Source organism: Mchenga conophoros, linkage group LG20 (genome assembly GCF_057382185.1).
Source record: "Mchenga conophoros isolate Kocher_MC1m ecotype Shallow Benthic linkage group LG20, M_conophoros_male_GT1.1, whole genome shotgun sequence".
Taxonomy (NCBI): domain Eukaryota; kingdom Metazoa; phylum Chordata; class Actinopteri; order Cichliformes; family Cichlidae; genus Mchenga; species Mchenga conophoros.
The window spans coordinates 28088487-28107020 of NC_140545.1; the positions used below are offsets into that span (position 1 = coordinate 28088487).

Sequence of the window (18534 nt, forward strand, 5' to 3'; positions counted from 1 at the left end):
AAAACAATCTCTGAATGGAGGAGGGGGTCTAAGGGTACATCTGTCACCATCTTACAATGCTGTGATTGCAGCCATTCCACAACTCTCTGTGAATGGTACTCATGGACATTGTTCAGTTGGCTTTGATCAATTTCCATATTAATGATCATGAAACTGACCTCACAGTCCACTGTTAATCAGTGTTGTTAGTTTCAGTCAGTGTGCAGATGTCCTGTTTATATGGTTGGAAACCTGCAGTCAGCTGATGATGAGGAAACATTTCTCCTAATGAGAACGTCCAGATGAACAGAATCAACTTTCTGGGATAATCCAATAACTCACACTAATACAACAAACCTCACTTTTTTTTTTAAACTTTCCTTCAGTTTCAATATTCTGAACTCTTCTGATTCCAACCCTGGTTACAGCATAAACTGTGACCCTTTGGTGTGGTGAGATGCTTCTTTAAAACAAAAAGTCAAAGCCCCATACAGAATGCTTTTAATGCAAACATATTTTCCAATCAGATATACATCTATAGAAATGAATTTCAAACACAGAAATGAAAACCTTAAACACTAGATGAGTCCATGCTAAACATTTTGAATCATTCAGGGACCAAAGCAGAGAGGTGAGTGTGAGCACAGTCACTATGTCACAATTCAAAGTCCTGACTTTCTTGTTCCACACTGACAGAAGAAATGTCAGGCTCAGAGTGTAAGACCTGCATATGAAAAATAATTTAAGGAGTGAGAAAGCAGAGTAGAAAGGACAACAGTCACACCACAACCATTTCAGCACTAGGTCACCAAATAATAATAATAATAATAATAATAACAGCAATAATAATGATTTTTTACAGGTCTTAGTATTAAAAGTCTCATTATGAAACATATGCACAAAGATTAGTCATATTTATTGTTTATGGTTTGGAGCACTTTCAACAAACATAAGACCAACTCATGACCTGTGGAGGTGTTTCAAGGTGATCAGGGAAACTATCATACTAAACAAAAGCAAAAGTGTGATTTGGTATGCTTGATTAAAAAAAAAAAAAAAAAAAAGAATAAGAAAGAAAGACAAAAACAGTCTTAGTTACTGAACCAGGAAAAACACATTATATATTCTGGAAAAAAGAAGTATTTTAACAAAGAACTATTTGGTTCACTTTGTAAATGGGACCAAACTACAGCTTGAAATAATCAAACCATACGCTGCTATGGTTTGAGGTTTTATCAAAAGGAAATGAACTAACACATCAAAAACATCCAAACATTGAAGACCTTGCTATAAACTGCACCTAATGAGAAGAGAACACCACACTAGTACAACATCTGTTTTTGGACGCCTAAATAAAACAAAAAGGATCACCAAACACATAAGCCCATCGACACCACTTTTATTAATGTGCATGTGTTCACAGAAGACAAATGTATAAAAGTCTATTCTAAACATTCAGTACAAAAAGGCTAACAAATGTGAGGTCACTTTAAGAAAGCAGGTTTAGAGCAGCTTCGCTCTGTCTAAGTTTGGCTCTCATTTGAGCGATCTTCTCCTCCTGTGCCAACTCGTTAAAGTCACAGTCCATCTGCAGTGATGTGGAGGCGGCAGCTGCACCCAGGGGCTCCACCCTGCCCCTGCTACTTTGGTCAACTTCCCTGATGTCCATCTGTAGACTACCACCTCTGTCATTGTTCTCACCGGGGCCGTCTGCTTCCTCGGCAGCCAGATCCTCCTCTGGCTCCCTGTGAGGCTGAAAGCAAGCTGCCTTCAGGGGGGCCTCTGAGAGCGGCTCTCCTCTAGAATCTGCAGGACACTGGCTGCCCACTTCACACTCACTCTCAGTGGGTTTTGGCAGAAAGTGAACATCTCTTGTCCTGTGTGCGTCATCCTTCTTGTTTTCTGTATGCATTACTTTACATATGTTGTGCTTTTTCTTGGGCTTGTTGTCGCTTGGCATCGTCTAAAGGATGTACAAAAAAAAGTCACAGAATTAGCGTTTAAAGTAGCATTCTAGGACTAAAATACAAATGAACATAAACATAATCCAGAGGCTTCTGGGAGATGCTATTCTGTCATTTAGTTCAGTTTTTTGTGGAATCTCATGAATTCCAAAAAACCCACCAAAAGCATATTATGAAATATACTTTTGGGGAACCCTAAGGCTCAATTGTTTGTCAAATAGGTTGATTACAGGCAGCAGCATGTAGCTTTACATTTGTAGGGGCCTCCTAATACATGCATGTTTATTTGCATCTTGATACTAGAGATAAGCTTGAACTTTATATTCTGTAAATTAATAATAATAACAATTATTATTGGTGGTGATTAGCACTGTCAAAGCAGTGCTAATCACATGGTGTCGAACGTTTATGGATGATCTGAAAACCGTCGACATCGCCTGAGACGAAGATGTAGCAGTTGCTGCAGACCAACGTCGATAGAGATCATTAGCTGCCCGATGTGACACTTGGTGTAGGAGGAACTAAGTGCTAAGTAAGATTAGCATTGCTGCCTCACAGCAAGATGGTGCCTAGTTGGATTTCACCCCCTGGCCGGGTCTTTCCTGTGTGGAGTTTGCATGTTCTCCCCGGGTACCCCGGCTTCCTCCCACAGCCAAAGACATGTTAGTGGGGTCAGGTTAAATGTAAATTCCCACAGGTGTGAACTGTTGTCTGTCTCTGTGTATTGAACATAAAATTCTCACCAGATGTCGGTTCCTGGCTGAAATCAACCCCTTTCAGCAACTCGATATCACAGCAAGGCACGTAACAGAGATACCAGTCCACTGTGTCCATGTCACACTTTGTCTCTCCAAAGCTAACTTAATCATTTCTACTTCTTACATTTTCTGTTTAATACCGAGTTTGTGGATTTAAATATATCATGTCCCTCTGCTGTTATATTCCTGCGGCGTGCAGCAATATAATTTCTGCATGCGCTGGACTGGTGTTTCTGTTACCTGATGTCAGGTTGGTTTCAGATAAAGGCTGAGACCAATAATCAAGAGTTTACACCGAGTGATCAGGCTAAACCATGTGAAAAGAGAAAAGAATGGAGAGCATTTGTGTGTTTTAGGTTAATAGTAACATAAATATATTCATTATGATTCTTTTCAATGATATATAACTGTGTTGTATTGAATCATTCTCCCTTCTGGAACAGCAACAGACTGCTCTGTGTAAATACGACCTCTGCTAGACTTTTTGTAAACTGGTCGTTTTAGCAGAAAGAAAGTTGTGTTACCTTTTTCCTTTTCTTTGAAGACAAGTGGGACGTTGAAGGAGTGACAGGCTGAGAAGTCATCTGTTTCCCACGCTGACTATGGCTACGACTAGGCATTCTGATGGACAAGTAAACTTGCCCACGGTAGATGACGACAGCATCTCGACCGGTTCGCGGGGCAGAGTCCGAAGGGAATTGAGAGGTTTGACATAGAGGTGCCTTGGGAACGGTGCCCTTCAGCACCTCGTGAGCTGCACGGTTCGAGGAAACAAAAGACATTCGAAAAGGACCCCTTGAAGCGCGCAACTCTTTCCCCAGCACGGAGGTCATGTTATCTATTGCACTTCCTGTGTGTCTCTGGCCTTTCTTCCGTATAACTGCTGGAGAAATCCATATGCCTTCTGGAGAGTCTGCAAGATTCCTGGAGGCATTCAGTAGAGGGAGGCCCATTCTTCTGAGTACAGACTTTGGCAAGGTCAACAAAGGGATGTTTTTCACCTCAGCCTCCGCAGGGATGTAGATTTCCAAACTGCTGAGGAGATCCATGATCTGTGTACACAAATCATTTAATCAATAAGCAATCGTTTAATAAAGTGACACATAAAAAAATAGAAGAATCAGATGATGAAAACAGTCACAGACTGAAGAAAAAGCTCCACCTCAGCTTCCAGCAGTACACAATGGGGGAATTGACAAAACATGACTTTGTTGTTGGTGGAGAAACCCTTGTTGTAAGCACAGCTGACAGATGTTTCCTATAGTTGGCCATCAAGGTTGCACACATCACAGGGGGGATTCTGGACAACTCTTCTTTATAGAAACTCTAAAGGTTTCTTTCTCAGGCTTCAACTCGTCTCACAGATTTTTATAGAATTGAGGTCTGGAGTCTGGGTAGGACAGCCGGGGACCTTAATATGCTTCTTTAGCCACTCCTTTGTTGCCTTGGCAGCATGTTTTGGGTCATATCAGAAGAATCATTCACAGTGTCTAGGCAACCACATGCGATAAACAAGCACTCCAAGAGCACAAACCTCAACCAAAGCCCTTTTCCATTAGTACCTACTTGGATTGACTGCTTGTCCATTAAAATCTAGTACCATCTGATGTGGATGGTCATTATCATAGCAACGCGTCCCAGCGTCCCCTTGATGTAATTGAGATGCAACACGAATGCTTAGGTCAAAGAATAAGAATAAGAATATGCCAGCTGCTCATCTGTGGCTCTTTGTCAGTCCCAATAAAACAGCCCAGAGTGAACCAGTAAATTACCCTATATAATTTTCACCATGTACCAATCACAATGTGTGCAGTACAGTAGAAGTACAGTGTGTCCATCTCTGTGCTCGAGTATGGGGATGGTGTTCCCCAAAGAGCTTGATTTTGGTTTCATGCAACTTCAGCAGTTTTCCTCAGGCCTCCTGTGAATCATTAAGATGTTCACTGTCAAAGTTCAGACAGGCCTATACATGTTCTTGATTACGGGGACCTTGTGGGTGTTTCAATCCGTTATTGCATAGTGGATTACCAGGTATGTTTTTGTTAACTGTGGCTCCAGCTTCCTTCAGGTGATTGACAAGCTTCTTGCTCATGGTCTCGTAGCCCAGTCCAGCCTTGTACCAGTCTACAATCTTATCCACGAGGTCCTTTGGTGTTTCCCACGGTGGTGGAGATGTAGGAATGAAAGACACTGATTCTGTGGAATCTTGTTATGTGTGCTTAATGCACAAAACAAGTTGAGAACAGAAGGATCTAATTCATTTGGTTGTATTCTGGCTTTGTTACAGGGGCTCAAATACTCATCTGACTTAATGACCTGCAAATAAATTCCAACTTTTATGTAATGTGCGTGTGTTTCATTTTAATAGAGAGAGAGAGAATATCAATGAAACTACCATAAAAATTTGAGACTGTTCTTTTTTTGGTAAGTGAACAAACAAATTCAGCAGAAGAGCAAATAATTATTCCCCCACTGTAACGTTAACATGGGAAATTCTTCTGCATTGAGTACTTTAACACTTTTTCTTAAACTAAAATGTTACAAAACTACTTTTGAACTTTCAAAGCTTAAAAGTGAAACTTTGGCATTACTACTTATGTGAAACTGCTTACACATATAAATGATGCGAATAGTTGCTTGCCCAACGTCTTACCGACATCTAAGCGTTAATTGGACTTCCTTTCCCAGCGTACCCACAGTTTCTCTCTGGCCCATGCTGATGATACCAGATGTATACTTCCTGGCAAAGGACTTGAACAGCCATGTTTATAAAAAAAAAAAAAGGTCCCGGTGTGAAAAATCTAACATGACGTTCGCTGAAACGCACACCGAGATAAAACTCGCCCGTGAAAGAGACCGAGCCCGGTGTTCCTGTTACACAGACACCATTTTGTTAGAGAACAGCAAGAAAGGCTTTGTAACCAAGGACAAGTCTTAGACCGCTAATTAGCACATTTGTTTCCAAAAAGCTCGTCAACACCTGGGTGTCGTACCTCAGCTCACGTTCGAGAGGGACAAGAAACCAACTCAAACCTCAAAACGCGGAGGCGGATTTTCACAGTGCCGAAGATCGCCGTTCACGTTAAACACACACATAACATACTAGTAACACGCAAGTCAAACGCAGTAACACATACCTTAGCAAAGCAGCCCTTTTTCCCAAGACCCCGATATGCTCTTGTTTCACTTTGCCACAGGCGAACGGACTTCCGGGCCGAATTTCAGAATAAAACATTCATTTAGCCTAACAGCGATTTTAAGTGAAACTGTAAAAAAAAAAAAACCAATAATGATAATAATAATATTAATAATAAAAAAAAAATGCTGCGTTAAAAATGCGTACTTGACATAAAAATGATATGTGCTGGGAAAAAAAGGGAAGGTTTCGGAGGGTGTGTTGAGAAGTCCAGGAAGTATTTCAGGAATCGTGTGTTGCTTGCACCTTTATGGGTGAGTGACGTCGGTGATGACGTCTGAAGCCTCGCTAGTTCAGAAAGTGAGTGTTGGTGTGATTTCTGGACATACATAAAGATCCGTGGGTGGAGGTGCATATATTTTAGCCTAACATAAGCCTACTGTGGGGTACTTGTGCACTTCTGCCTCTTCAGTACCACGTGAAAGGGTTTTCTCCAAAGCCAAAGAGGTTATTGCCAAAAGGGGAAACCAGGCTAAGGAGAGCCACGAGTGCAAAATGAATTTAATTAATTAATTAAATAATGAAATAACGCATGCACACATTTGCACACAACCAGAGATAACTGCTAACAAAGAAACCAACAGACCCAATTTTCAATCAATCCAAACACAGAAATGTTTGCACACACATATGATTATGTGCAGAGGTCCACCCTAGAAACCAGCCTCAGATCTCCACACATGTACACATGAATGCACATACTTCTGTACACATCTGGATTGGTAAACTGATTACCAATCCAAAATTCCTAAAAATCCAAGCACAGAAATGTTTGTGCACAAATGTGATTGTCCACAGAGATCAACCAATTCAGCCAACCTTAGATCTCAAAGCAGGAACACGGGAATGCACAAAGATTTCCACACATACAGAGATAGAAACGGCTAAAGAAACCACCGGAACAAAATTCCAAGCAATCCAAACACGGAAATGTTTCCACATGTTTCCTGATCATGCGTGGCCCATTCGGTGTGCCTGCATTGAGCTTGATCCAACCTTAAATCTCAGGATTGCAGGATTAAATGAATCCACATACATTTGCACACATACAGAGATAAACTCTTCCAAAGATACCGAATCCCAAGAAATAAAAAAAACCCAGAAATGTTTGCACACACATAAAAAGAAAAGAAAAATAAAGAAAGAAATGGCAAATGTGAAATGATCTCACACTCACCCATTCAATTCAATTCAATTTTATTTATATAGCGCCAAATCACAACTACAGTCGCCTCAAGGCGCTTTATATTGTATAGTAGATCGTACAATAATAGATACAGAGAAAAAACCAACAATCATATGACTCCCTATGAGCAAGCACTTTGGTGACAGTGGGAAGGAAAAACTCCCTTTTAACAGGAAGAAACCTCCAGCAGAACCGGGCTCAGGGAGGGGCGGGGCCATCTGCTGCAACCGGTTGGGGTGAGAGAAGGAAAACAGGATAAAGACATGCTGTGGAAGAGAGACAGAGATTAATAACAAGTACAATTCAATTTACGGAGGGAGGTGCTTTTGCTGTGATGTGTATTGTAACAGTTTGTCAATAAAAAGCCGACGAGGGAAGCTGCTCTTTGAAGGATTTGGGCTACAGACAGGTGAGGAGCGTGAGCTCCAAGAGCTGGTTCTGACCCAAACTTCCCTCGTTAAGGAGTGAAAAGACCGGTTGAAGATGTTCTGTCTTGTTTTCTGTTCTTCATGAGGAATAAGTCTCTAAACTAGCGGGGCATGTGGAAACACAGACCCAACAATGCACATCATCGGCATACATCCCCTTGAATGTCCAGTCAATAACCAGACCATTATTCTTCTCAGAGTTTTGGTATATCCCATACGCCCTGCCATAGGGTTACAATGAGCTGCCTGGAAAATTATTTTCCAGCTGCTTTTTGGCACCACCAACTGGGTGTGTCATGACTCATTCAATACAATCTGTCTCTAACCATCACAGAAAGAGGGTCGGTCAGCGCTACGTCTGAGCACACCATTTGATCATCAGTTTCCATCCCTCGGTCAAAGGCTGCGCGTAGAGCGTCATCACAAGACTGCTCTAGTGGGAAATCTCAGATGGAGTGAATTACTGGAGCAGGCAGAGCCTGTGTATGTCCCTGGGCATACACCTAAGCGTCACCTACTCTGCCTCCAACAATATCCTGGGTTGAACGAAGGGAATGGTGGACCAGAGTCAGCGTGCAGCCTGAGTCCACATTATCTGTCCCGCCTCCATACACGGGACTCTCGACTGACGTGTCCTAGTTGTTCACATCTCCAGCACTCCAGCCCCAATGCTTGTGTGGCTCGCAGTGAGTGGAGTGCATTGTCCATAGCCACTGTGCAATGACTCAGACCCAGAGCGGCCTCCCTAGAGTTGGGACTGGCTGACTTGCCACTGCTGGTTTTGACCGACTCATTGATTCTCTTAGCTGCACTGACAGGTGGTTCTCCGACCGCTTCACCACGGCATGCGGATCGGCTGGTCGGTGGCAGCAGACCCACTCTGCTGTGTCTACTGGGAGCCCATCCATGAATTGCTCAAGGCCAATTAGGTCCACCAGCCAAACCTCTCCTTTATGTGAGTGCCTGGCGTTGCTCGGCCGCTGGGTCATGCACCTGCCTTGCGTAGGTGAAGGGCCGATTCTATGACCCCACCAGCTACCTTGTGCAGTGGTCCTCCAGTGTGAGTCCCAGTTGGTCAAGTATCAACCAAGGGACATCTTTAAAGCAGACCCTGTCAGGACTCTTCCAGACACTAAACCAAGGCACAATGTACATTTCAATTCCTTTAATTTTAAATATGTTTATATTGTCTATCCTGTAAAATAGTCAGATGTCTATTCATATTAATGTACAGAATTCACCTGCTTGCTGCTACTACTGCACATTCACCCAATGTATATACTATATATATATATATATATATATATATATATATATATATATATATATATATATATATATATATATATACACTATATATATATACTATATATATATATATATATATATATATATATATATATATATATATATATATATATATACTATATATATATATATATATATACTATATATATATATATATATATATATATATATATATATATATATAATGTTCTTCCTCTACACGCCCCCCCCAATTTTTTTGCACATGTCGAGGAGCGTGTCAGGCTACATTTCGCGTGTGTTATACTTGTATAACTATGCATGTGACAAATAAAGAACCTTGTACCTTGAACCTGTTAGGATTAAAATGATTAAATAAAGAAGTTTTTTTTTTATGATTTTCACATACACATCACATGTGCTCATTATGGGCTGGTGCTGCATGTTTTTGAAGGTCAGAAACTTCATTCAGTGCTATGACTGAATTGAAATATTGAGACTGATGTAGAGCGCAGAGGGTCTTTTTGTAGCATGTATACACATCACACCACATAAAAGTCAGGCTATTTTGTGGACCAAGGAACTCTGAACAAAATGTCCAGAAATTAAATAATAAATAGAATCAGAATTAATTATCAAGGCAGGGAGGTGTTTTTCTGTCTCTGTTTAAATGCATGTACATCCTTCCTTCAATTACAGTGCATTTAATGGTAATAAAAAGCAGATAATGAATTATGACACTGTGTTCATTTGCAAAAAGAAATCACTGTACACACTGTGATCCACACACAATTGAACTGTAATTAATGTATGTTACAGATAACAGACAAGAAAACAGCAAGAAGGCAAGTTTTAAATAAATGTTCATTTAGTGGAAATGGAATTAAATAAATCATGAATACATATTTTAATCAAAAACATGAAGAAACCTAAAACTGATGGTCACATGTTTCCAACAGAAGTCAGAGATGTCTGCTTCACTGCGTCCAATTCAGAACAACTATGTTTCATACCATTTGTAAATATCCACTTTGTAAAGACAAAGCTTACACTGTCTGTCATGATTCAGTACATGTTAGGCTGTGTTTGGAAAACAAATGAAAACATTATAAGTAATGTTTAGGATGCAGCTTACAAGCTGAAGTGGAACAGAGTGATTTAATCTATTATTCAAAAGTGAAGAATTAAGGTTTACAAACGAAAAAGTGCATCACTGAGCAGATACATGCTATTGTATTGTTCTACACAGCACAAGGTAAACCATAGCAAACTTAACTATAAAACATATAACCCTGTTTACAAAAATATTGTGATTCAGTTTAAAAATGTAAATTAAATAATACAGTATTCAATTAAAACCTTTGTGTAACTATAAATAGCAGAAAGACAACGATTCAAATATTGAAACAGTTTTGTAAGAAAATAAATATTCATTTAAAATGTTTAATTAATGACAGCAACAGTTTCCCATTGTGTTGCATAACCACTTTTTTAAACAACCCCTTTATTTCACCTTCATTTTAGGTTGGAAATACTGCCCCCATCACATGACCTGAAGAAGCCTCAGAGGTGAAACATCTTTACAAACCTAATGGAGTCCAGTTATCTCCTTGTATGTAAAGAGACACTTACTGGCAGGAACTGATGGAAAAACCAGGAATTTAGTAAAACTGCTGATTCAATCTGCGATAAGTCTGGAAACCATTACATGAAACCTTTCTGCACATCATTCATCAATAATGAATAACATAGACTCATTAATGCATTAATGAGATATGTAAATTACTACACCATTATAGGTTGCTAGCTTTTTATCTGTGCGTACTAACAATCGTCATGGAGCTCTGTAAATAAAGAATAGAGCAGCCATTAAAAACAAAGAATAAAAAGAATTATAAGAACTAGATCAGTTATCTCTTTGGTTACCTTTTTAAAAAACACATAATTTCTCAGTTTTAGCATTTGATGTAAACTTTAAAATAATCTTATCAATAAAAAGTTATAGTTTATGACCTGTTTTTGAACTTCCATAACAGTTTTTGGAAACAGAGTTTGTTTTCAGTTTAATGGTTGTCAGAAAAAAACAAGAAACCTGACCAGTAAGAAACATGTAAGCTGTAAGTGTGTTGGAAAAGACATAAACTGGGTGCCACTTTAGCTCAGTGGGTAAGCAGAGGAATGAATGGGTGAAAAAGACAAGTTGTTTGAGTATGCTATATAAGAACCAGTCCATTTACCATTCACCGTGCAGGTGACCACATGACAAGAGTGAAGCAGCTGGCTTTGACTCTGACATCTGGTGTCTCTCTCTTATTCTGGTGTCTGTTTCTTTTGTTCTCTATCCATAGCTTGTGACCATGGGTGAGGGTACAGACACGGATCAACTGATAAACAAACTAGTACACACATCACTGCAGATCCTGTCCTAGTTTGTCTATCAGTCTCCTGCTCCCCTCTCTCAGGGAAAAATTTCCCTGAGATACTTGATACCACTTAGGGCAGGGGTGTAGAACTCCAGGCCTCCAGCACCAGTGTCCTGCAGGTTTTAGATAGCACCCTGGGTCAACACACCTGAATCAAATGATAAGTTCATTACCAGGCTTCTGGAAAACTTCCAAGACATGTTGAGGAGGTCATTAAGCAATTTAAATCAGCTGTGTTGGATCAAGGACACATCTAAAACCTGCAGGACGCTGGCCCTTGAGGCCTGGAGTTCGACACCTGACAACAGGTGCTGTGACATCCAGCAGAACACCATATCTTCAGATTTGGAAATTCTAGTTCTTCTTAATACGGCTTGAATTTTGTCTGTGAATCGCTCCAGTGGGAGCTGGAGGAAACTGCCTGATGGAGTCAACAGAAAGCAAAGAGGAGATCCTTAGGCCACCAAGATGGAAGACGTCCACCTTAGTGGCCCTAGCACCTGCCAGTTAAGCAACTTTCTTTTTTTTTTTACATTTCTTTTATTTATAAGCTTTATTTTCATTTTTAAATTGGAAAACAGACAATCAAAACAAACAAAGCGAACAAACAAACAAAAAAGCAATTTTCAATTAAGACTTAATTCCATTAACCCTGCAACACCTCCTGAGAACCGAGGAACCAAATATCTTTTTTTGTAATGTCCTGCATTTCTGGAGCTAAAAGTATCACCCAAACTGGTGTGATATCAATGGAAAGGTTGGTGTGACTTATTATGGTAGCCCAAATAAGTCAAAAGATATAGAGCAAAAACAAATGTCCATTAATGAGGGCATAAATGAATAGGCTGGTTCTCAGGAGGATATACATACATTTTTGTGAGTTTTTGAAATTTCCACATAAATGTGATCCTCTGCCTCTCAAAAAAGCAAACAAAATGCAAAATGTAGCAAATATGATACAAATGAAAACTGCTAAAAGCAAATTAATATTTTTCCTGAAGGTATTTCATGGTTCAGGATTTAAAGGGTAAAGTTTCATGTTTGTAAATACTCTGTGTGTAATGATATCACATTATAGCCTATTGGACAAGTAAAAACCCAGCATTGATGTATATGTGTGGTGGGCTCCATGGAACATAAACTCACTTTGAGTCTCAGAAAGTGAATGTGCACGAGGAGGTGCCATTTTTGAGTCCATTAATCAATGAACTTTATAAGGACACGTGTGTGCTAGAAATACTGGACATTTTCAATCAGCTCACTTTTCTCTTCATTAGTTGCAACGCTGCCTCTTTCTCTGTCAGGTAATCTTTGAGTCTTTTGATCCGTTCCTGTCTTTTTAGTTCATCACAGTCCGTGGACGTTGTTGACAAAATGTTACTATAGCCCACATGGGCGACATAGTTCTGCTTGTTTGTGACTTTTCCACAGCTCATCATTCCATCTTTTCGAGGAACCTTTGCTCTTCCCCCTTTTTTACTCACCTGCTCTGCTGTAAAGTCCCACTTGTCTAGCTCCTCTAGCCTTGCCCTGGACTTGACTGCAGGATCCAGAGTAGTGGGCATGCAACATGGACACACAGTGCGTTTCCTGGTCCGTCCTATTCTCCTTGTGTTTCTGCTGAGATCCAACCAAGTCTGAGTCTGAAGATGAGCATCTGCATACTGTGATTGTGAGATACTGCCTTCATTTGTGGTAGGGACATCCTCACCACCTGGTTCCAAACAATCTGTCTCTTGCTTACTTTTACAGTCACATGATGCCCTGTTGTGTGAACTTTGACCTGAAAAGAACTTCTGTTTCCAAGGAAAAGGAGGTTTCTGGTCCAGTTTGACATGAGAACATTTGAGAGCTCCAACACCTGTGTCAGGTGATGGTGGTAATTCCTTTCCAGTTTGTACTTTTACTCTCGGGATATCAGTATGACCACTGTTCATATTGGTTTCTTGTGAACTGCCACCTTCATATCGAAAAACATCTACCACTGGTTCCTCATTATCCTCCACTGACTTAATGGAGTCTATGTGCAGCGAATTTACAGGGACAGACTCAACTGATGGTTCATCAACCCTCTGAAGGCAAAGTTTAAGTTCAGCTGTTATCCCGAATATCTGCCTCAGCAGGTGGTCAGACAATTTGCGAGGCTTTGGTGCCACTGACTCAGGATTTGTAGAGCCCTGCAAATAGGGAAATGTAAAATAAAAATACCATTATCACACATTAAGCAAATGATCCAAGTACATTTAGTAGCTGTTTATGGTAACTTTTACTAAGTGGTCCAAAGAGAGGTCACTGCAAGTGAAGGAGGCCATCATTATTAAAGAGATGGCTAAAACTCTAGTGGTCGAATCAACAATCTGATACATTCTTAAAAGAAGCAATGTACTAGCAACACCAAAGGTCTGAAAGACAACAGAAGACAACTAAAACAAATTCTTTCCATGACTGAGAAAAAACCCACTCACAACATGCAACACTGTTGGCTAGCAATGTCACCTCACAGGAAGAGATGACCTGAGGTTCCTGGTTTATGCTGCGGCCTTTGTGTGCTGTGTGCATGTTCCTTCCTCCCACCGTCCACAGACATGCATGTCAGGTTAATTGTTCGTTTTAGTTGTTGATTCTAAACTACCCATGAATGTGAGGTAGGTAGAGTGCTTGGAGTGTAAAAAAAAATAAATAAATAAAGCAATGCATTTAATGCATGGTTAAAAATGTGGCTTGTACTCTAAAGTCAAAATTGCTCTTAAAGAGGTTGGGATGTCATTGTCAAGGTCTACAAGATCTTCAGAGGGTTTACAACAAGGTGCCACTGGTTACTTTTAAGAAGAGAAAGTCCAGAGTATATTTAGAAAACATCTGAAAAGAACCTGCTTAGGAAGATGCCACCTGTCAAACATGGTGGAGGCAATGCTAAAGCTAAAGTATGGTTGCCAGTGCTACCAGGTCATAGTATTTGCTGATCATGTGCCTGCTCAGAGACATAATGGGATGAATCTGAGCTGCACAGGGCTGTACACTCTGCTCAGATTCAGCCAAATGCTGTGAAGCTTAATAGGTAGCACGTTCCAGTGTAAACAAGTTAATGTAATACTGAAAGCTGAAAGTCTGCACTTTAATCACATGTTAATGAAAACTGACTACGGTGCTGTACAGAGACAAAATAAAAGGAAAATAAATCCACGTTTTTCTATCATCCACGCTTCAGAAAATAAATACTCATTTTGTACATCACACAAGAAAACCGACAAGGTTAAGAGGTTGAACTTCCAAACGAACACTGGTGTGATCAGAAATACTCACCAGACAGAAAACAATACAAAAAACAATTACAAACAAACTTGAATTATCCTTCAAAAAACATAGACCAAACCACAGATCTGTAATGATTAGCTGCAGACCTACGTGAAATGTTATATTATCTAGTCTACAATCACACCTTAAAAGCATTTTTATTAAAACACTAACAAGTCCCAGAAGCATCAGAACTAGCCTTACCTCAGTTATCTGACTGTCGCTCTCTGTTTCACAGCTGCTGCTGGCCTCTGTTGGACTTTCTGTTTTTGCATCAAGCTCTACGTCTTGCAACTGCTGGGCAGAGGTGCTGTGAAGCACGTCTGAGCCACAAACACACGTTTCATTTCTATCTGACGTGTCCTGGCCGGCTTTTGCTCCTCTCAAAGCCATGTTTGAAGTTGTGCAGCGTGGTGAGCAGGACTCTGACTTGGGTGGACTATATGATACAAATATGACATTGTCTTCATCCAGATGAGAGACCGCAGGCACGTTAACTGCTTGTTGAGGTGACTCATCATCGTCACATAGATCAATCACCTCATCTGACTCCCTTTGCGTTCTAACATCTCGACTTGTTACAGCTGACTGAAGAAACTGTTGTAAAGAAGAAGATGGTGGAAGAATGCTTTTGCTGAGTTCAGACGCTTTAGTTGTTGTTGTGGTCTTAGATAGCGGGGTGCACCGTTTAGCTACAAAGAACACCTTGCCATTGCACATGACCAAAGCATTTTCTTGCCCTTGTGCACCATTGTCCTGACTCAGCTGAGAGGCTGTTTTTCTGAAGGTGCTGAGCTGTGTGGAAGAATTTTCTCTCTGTGCGATTGCTTGAAGAATCTCTGAAGTTACAGACGGACAGTTAAGAGGTTTTATATTTGGACCTGATGAACAATCCACTTCTTCTATCACCCAGCGTGTGGGGCTGTCGGACCTTTGTGAAACCTTTGGAATCAGTTTTAACTGTTGTGTTCTTTGCTTTGGGTGAAATCCATAAGAAGTCAGTGTTGATGCATTGGAAAACATTCGGACTGAGTGTGGAGCGGTGTCCGTTGGCAGAGTCCCGCCTTGATTTATAGTGGTGACAGGAGTAACATACACTACACTGGGTAATGCTGACCCCGAGGAGGAGCTGGCAGAAGAAGTAAAAATCTGTTTCTGGATAGCTGCAGGGAGTCTGCATGCTGGAACGGTCTGGACTTGTGCATTGGGGGGAATCTGAAGATACTGTCCTCTCGGGAGTGCAGGAGATTTCACAGTAACTGGGAGCGGATTAAGAAGTTTTACTGGCATTCCAGATTTTTCTTTAAAAGTTGCCACTGACGGAACTTCAGCCATTAAATTACCAGTCTGCTGCTGCAGCGACTGGTTGTTGACTGAATGTACACGGTTGGACAAGACATTCATAACTGAAACCTGCTTCCTGATTATTTGCTGAGAGACAGAAGAACTCAAAGCTGTATCTGTGACCATGTTCACAGGTGCTGAGTTGATATTTATGGTAACAGCTTCCTGGGAAATTGGGTCCCTTTTAGTGTTACTTGTCTGTGGTTGGAAAAACTGTCTGTTCACCATTTGGACAGGAATCAGTTTCATGATGTTCTTTCCATCAGCTCCAATTGCAGGCATTGCCTGGTAGAAGACACCTCGGCCACTGAGAGAACAGAAGGAAGAACGGAATTAACACAAATATAAATATATGAATTTTATACAGTTATGACTTTATTATGTTGAACTCTAACACCTCCAAACAGTACAGATCTAAACCTTTACCAGAGTGGCAGAGAGTCCACTTATCTGATTTCCTTTGTTGAATTTGTGATAGTTGCCTGCATTTCTAAGCCAATATTAGTTTTATTACTCGCTCTTGTTGCTCAGAGTGGATGGAAGGCTTTAAGCAGGCACTCGGGAGCATACGTAGGTGTCACATGCATTTAAGAAGAAATTCATCCCCACTCTTTTACAAAGAAGTTATTCCACCAGCATAATTAGAGGCAACGGAGTATCTGATGCTGTATTTTTTATTTTTTTTTTTATTGGAAAAATAAAATGAGGTACGTCATTATTGTACTATTTTTACTGTTTTCCCCAAATTCTTAATTTTTGCTTTACTCCTAATAACTGGGAAGAGCTGTTTTACTGCAATGGGAGATCAATTATATTTCTTTTAATAATCAAGGGGTAACACTTTATAACATGACCCGCGAATAAGGCGCAAGTACCCAGTATTTGGTGTCATTTGCAGGTAACAAGTTATTGTATGTCATTTTATTATTGTTTCCTGTACAAAACGTGTTACACGGAAATACAGGATACTTGCGGTCTAACAATGTAATTATTTTATAGTTTCCTGCAAAAACCTGACTCGGTACACGAAACTGCATGTAAGTACAGGGTACTTGTGCCTTATTCGCGGTTACCATCAAGGGTACATTACAACTGACAAGGTGTGCAGTACACAAAGGTACAAATATTTAAATACTGTTTCAAACAAGTTAATAAGAACTTTAAAACTTTAATGTGGGACTATATGAATGACAGATCGATCTCATATTTTGTAAGATTAGCTCATTGCAATTAATAATAATGATTAGAATATTTATACTTAGTATTAATAGATGGGATTAGATACTAAATATAACAGCAAACTGAGCCAGCCTATGATTTCTTATTCGGACCCATCATTAGTGTTGTCATGACTCCCGTTATGTTTAAAAGCACAAATCATCAATAAGGGACTGGGAGGCATTGAGCCATCAAACCGCAGTACCTGTAAATCGTATCCATCTGTCCCCTGGTGAAAAGACGAACGCTGGAATGTAATTTTTAGCTGCCGTAACGAAAAATGACTAAATTAAATACATAATTATTGGTGTGAGCTCCGTTTACACGATAGCTATAAGTTACTGGTAACGTCCAAACACCATCGTAGCCTCAGCGCTTGAAAGCTAGCCTTGGTCCAAATGTGTAATCACCGCTATTAACCTCCGAATACTCTCGTTTAATTGCCATTAAAAAATGTTTTGACTGCACATTTTTCTCCCTGGTGCCTTTCATCAATGGATGTAATAAGTTGGAATCTCGTTTCCATCATTTCAGCCCTTCTGTCACATTATTTCCGGTTTGTTACGAGGTTGTGTTCAACGTAGCAAGCCATTTTTAAGTTTGTGTTGATTGTGTTTGTTTGTTTTAATCGCAGACTCTGACTTTAGGTTGAATATAGTGGTGTTCTGTCGTGTTTTAGCAGGGTTCATTATTCTTATTATTTACTATTATTTATTTTTCACGCAACACAAGACGAGTTAAATATTGTTAGCCTTTGTGGCTTTTGAACTCTCCCTTTTTACCAACTTCCGCTTGGCCACTTCCGGTTCCGTTTTGTGATACGCATATTTATTTATATATTTTCTTATATATTAAGTGTGTCTGATATTTAGATAACCTGTCATGAAGATGCACATTTCTGAACATGACACATGGTGGAGATGGGCTCTGTCTCCTTTAAACATGACACCCAATGTTGTCAGTGGGTTTTGGGATTGATGTTAATTGCAGTGTTCATTTTGGTAAACCATATCACCCCATGACAAATTTATAAATACACTGACACAAGTAGTGGGAAAAATAGACAAGGAAATCTAAAAAGGGAGGAACACAGGGTGCTCCAGCAACAGAGTAGAAAATCAAAGTTATGATGCAGGACAACCAGATCAAGCTTTAACTTCACTGCTTAAAAAAAAAAAAAAAAGAAAAGGAAAGAAACTCCTAAATCAATGTCGGATCTTTATGAGTAAAATATTCAGCTGTTTTTGCTGATGTCAGTCAGCATTGTTAATATGGAAATCTAGTGAACTATATTCATGTTTTTGTGTCATCGTGAAGTTATAAAACAATTTTTAAAAATGCTGTTCTAAAGAGCTCAAAGTAAAAAGCTTGTGACCCCAGTGACTAACATTTTGCTTTAAAGTTTGGAGATGATCTAATGGAAACTAACGCTTATCCTAATTGACCTGTTTCTTTACATTTTGTTTTTTAAGATCAAC

General features: G+C 39.9%; 2 protein-coding genes across 4 annotated transcripts; both read right to left on the reverse strand.

Moving 5' to 3' along the window:
* Positions 1-463: 463 nt before the first annotated feature.
* On the reverse strand, positions 464-6110 carry LOC146551000 (uncharacterized). 3 transcript variants are annotated; one of them, XM_085260644.1, is made up of 4 exons: positions 5695-5798; positions 5355-5572; positions 3226-3753; positions 464-1942 (listed from the first exon to the last, which is right to left on the reverse strand). In XM_085260644.1, exons 2-4 carry the CDS (start codon positions 5358-5360, stop codon positions 1469-1471), a joined length of 1008 nt encoding a protein of 335 aa, XP_085116770.1. In that variant the 5' UTR covers positions 5361-5572; positions 5695-5798; the 3' UTR covers positions 464-1468. The 3 variants fall into 3 exon arrangements, with proteins under 3 accessions (XP_085116770.1, XP_085116771.1, XP_085116772.1); XM_085260645.1 differs by lacking the exons at positions 5355-5572; positions 5695-5798 and adding an exon at positions 5839-6110; XM_085260646.1 differs by lacking the exons at positions 5355-5572; positions 5695-5798 and adding an exon at positions 4730-5310.
* A 3448-nt stretch (positions 6111-9558) lies between these two features.
* On the reverse strand, positions 9559-17622 carry lrif1 (ligand dependent nuclear receptor interacting factor 1). The gene is made up of 3 exons (XM_085260617.1): positions 17262-17622; positions 14699-16145; positions 9559-13377 (listed from the first exon to the last, which is right to left on the reverse strand). Exons 1-3 carry the CDS (start codon positions 17276-17278, stop codon positions 12454-12456), a joined length of 2388 nt encoding a protein of 795 aa, XP_085116743.1. The 5' UTR covers positions 17279-17622; the 3' UTR covers positions 9559-12453.
* Between the last annotated feature and the right edge of the window lie 912 nt (positions 17623-18534).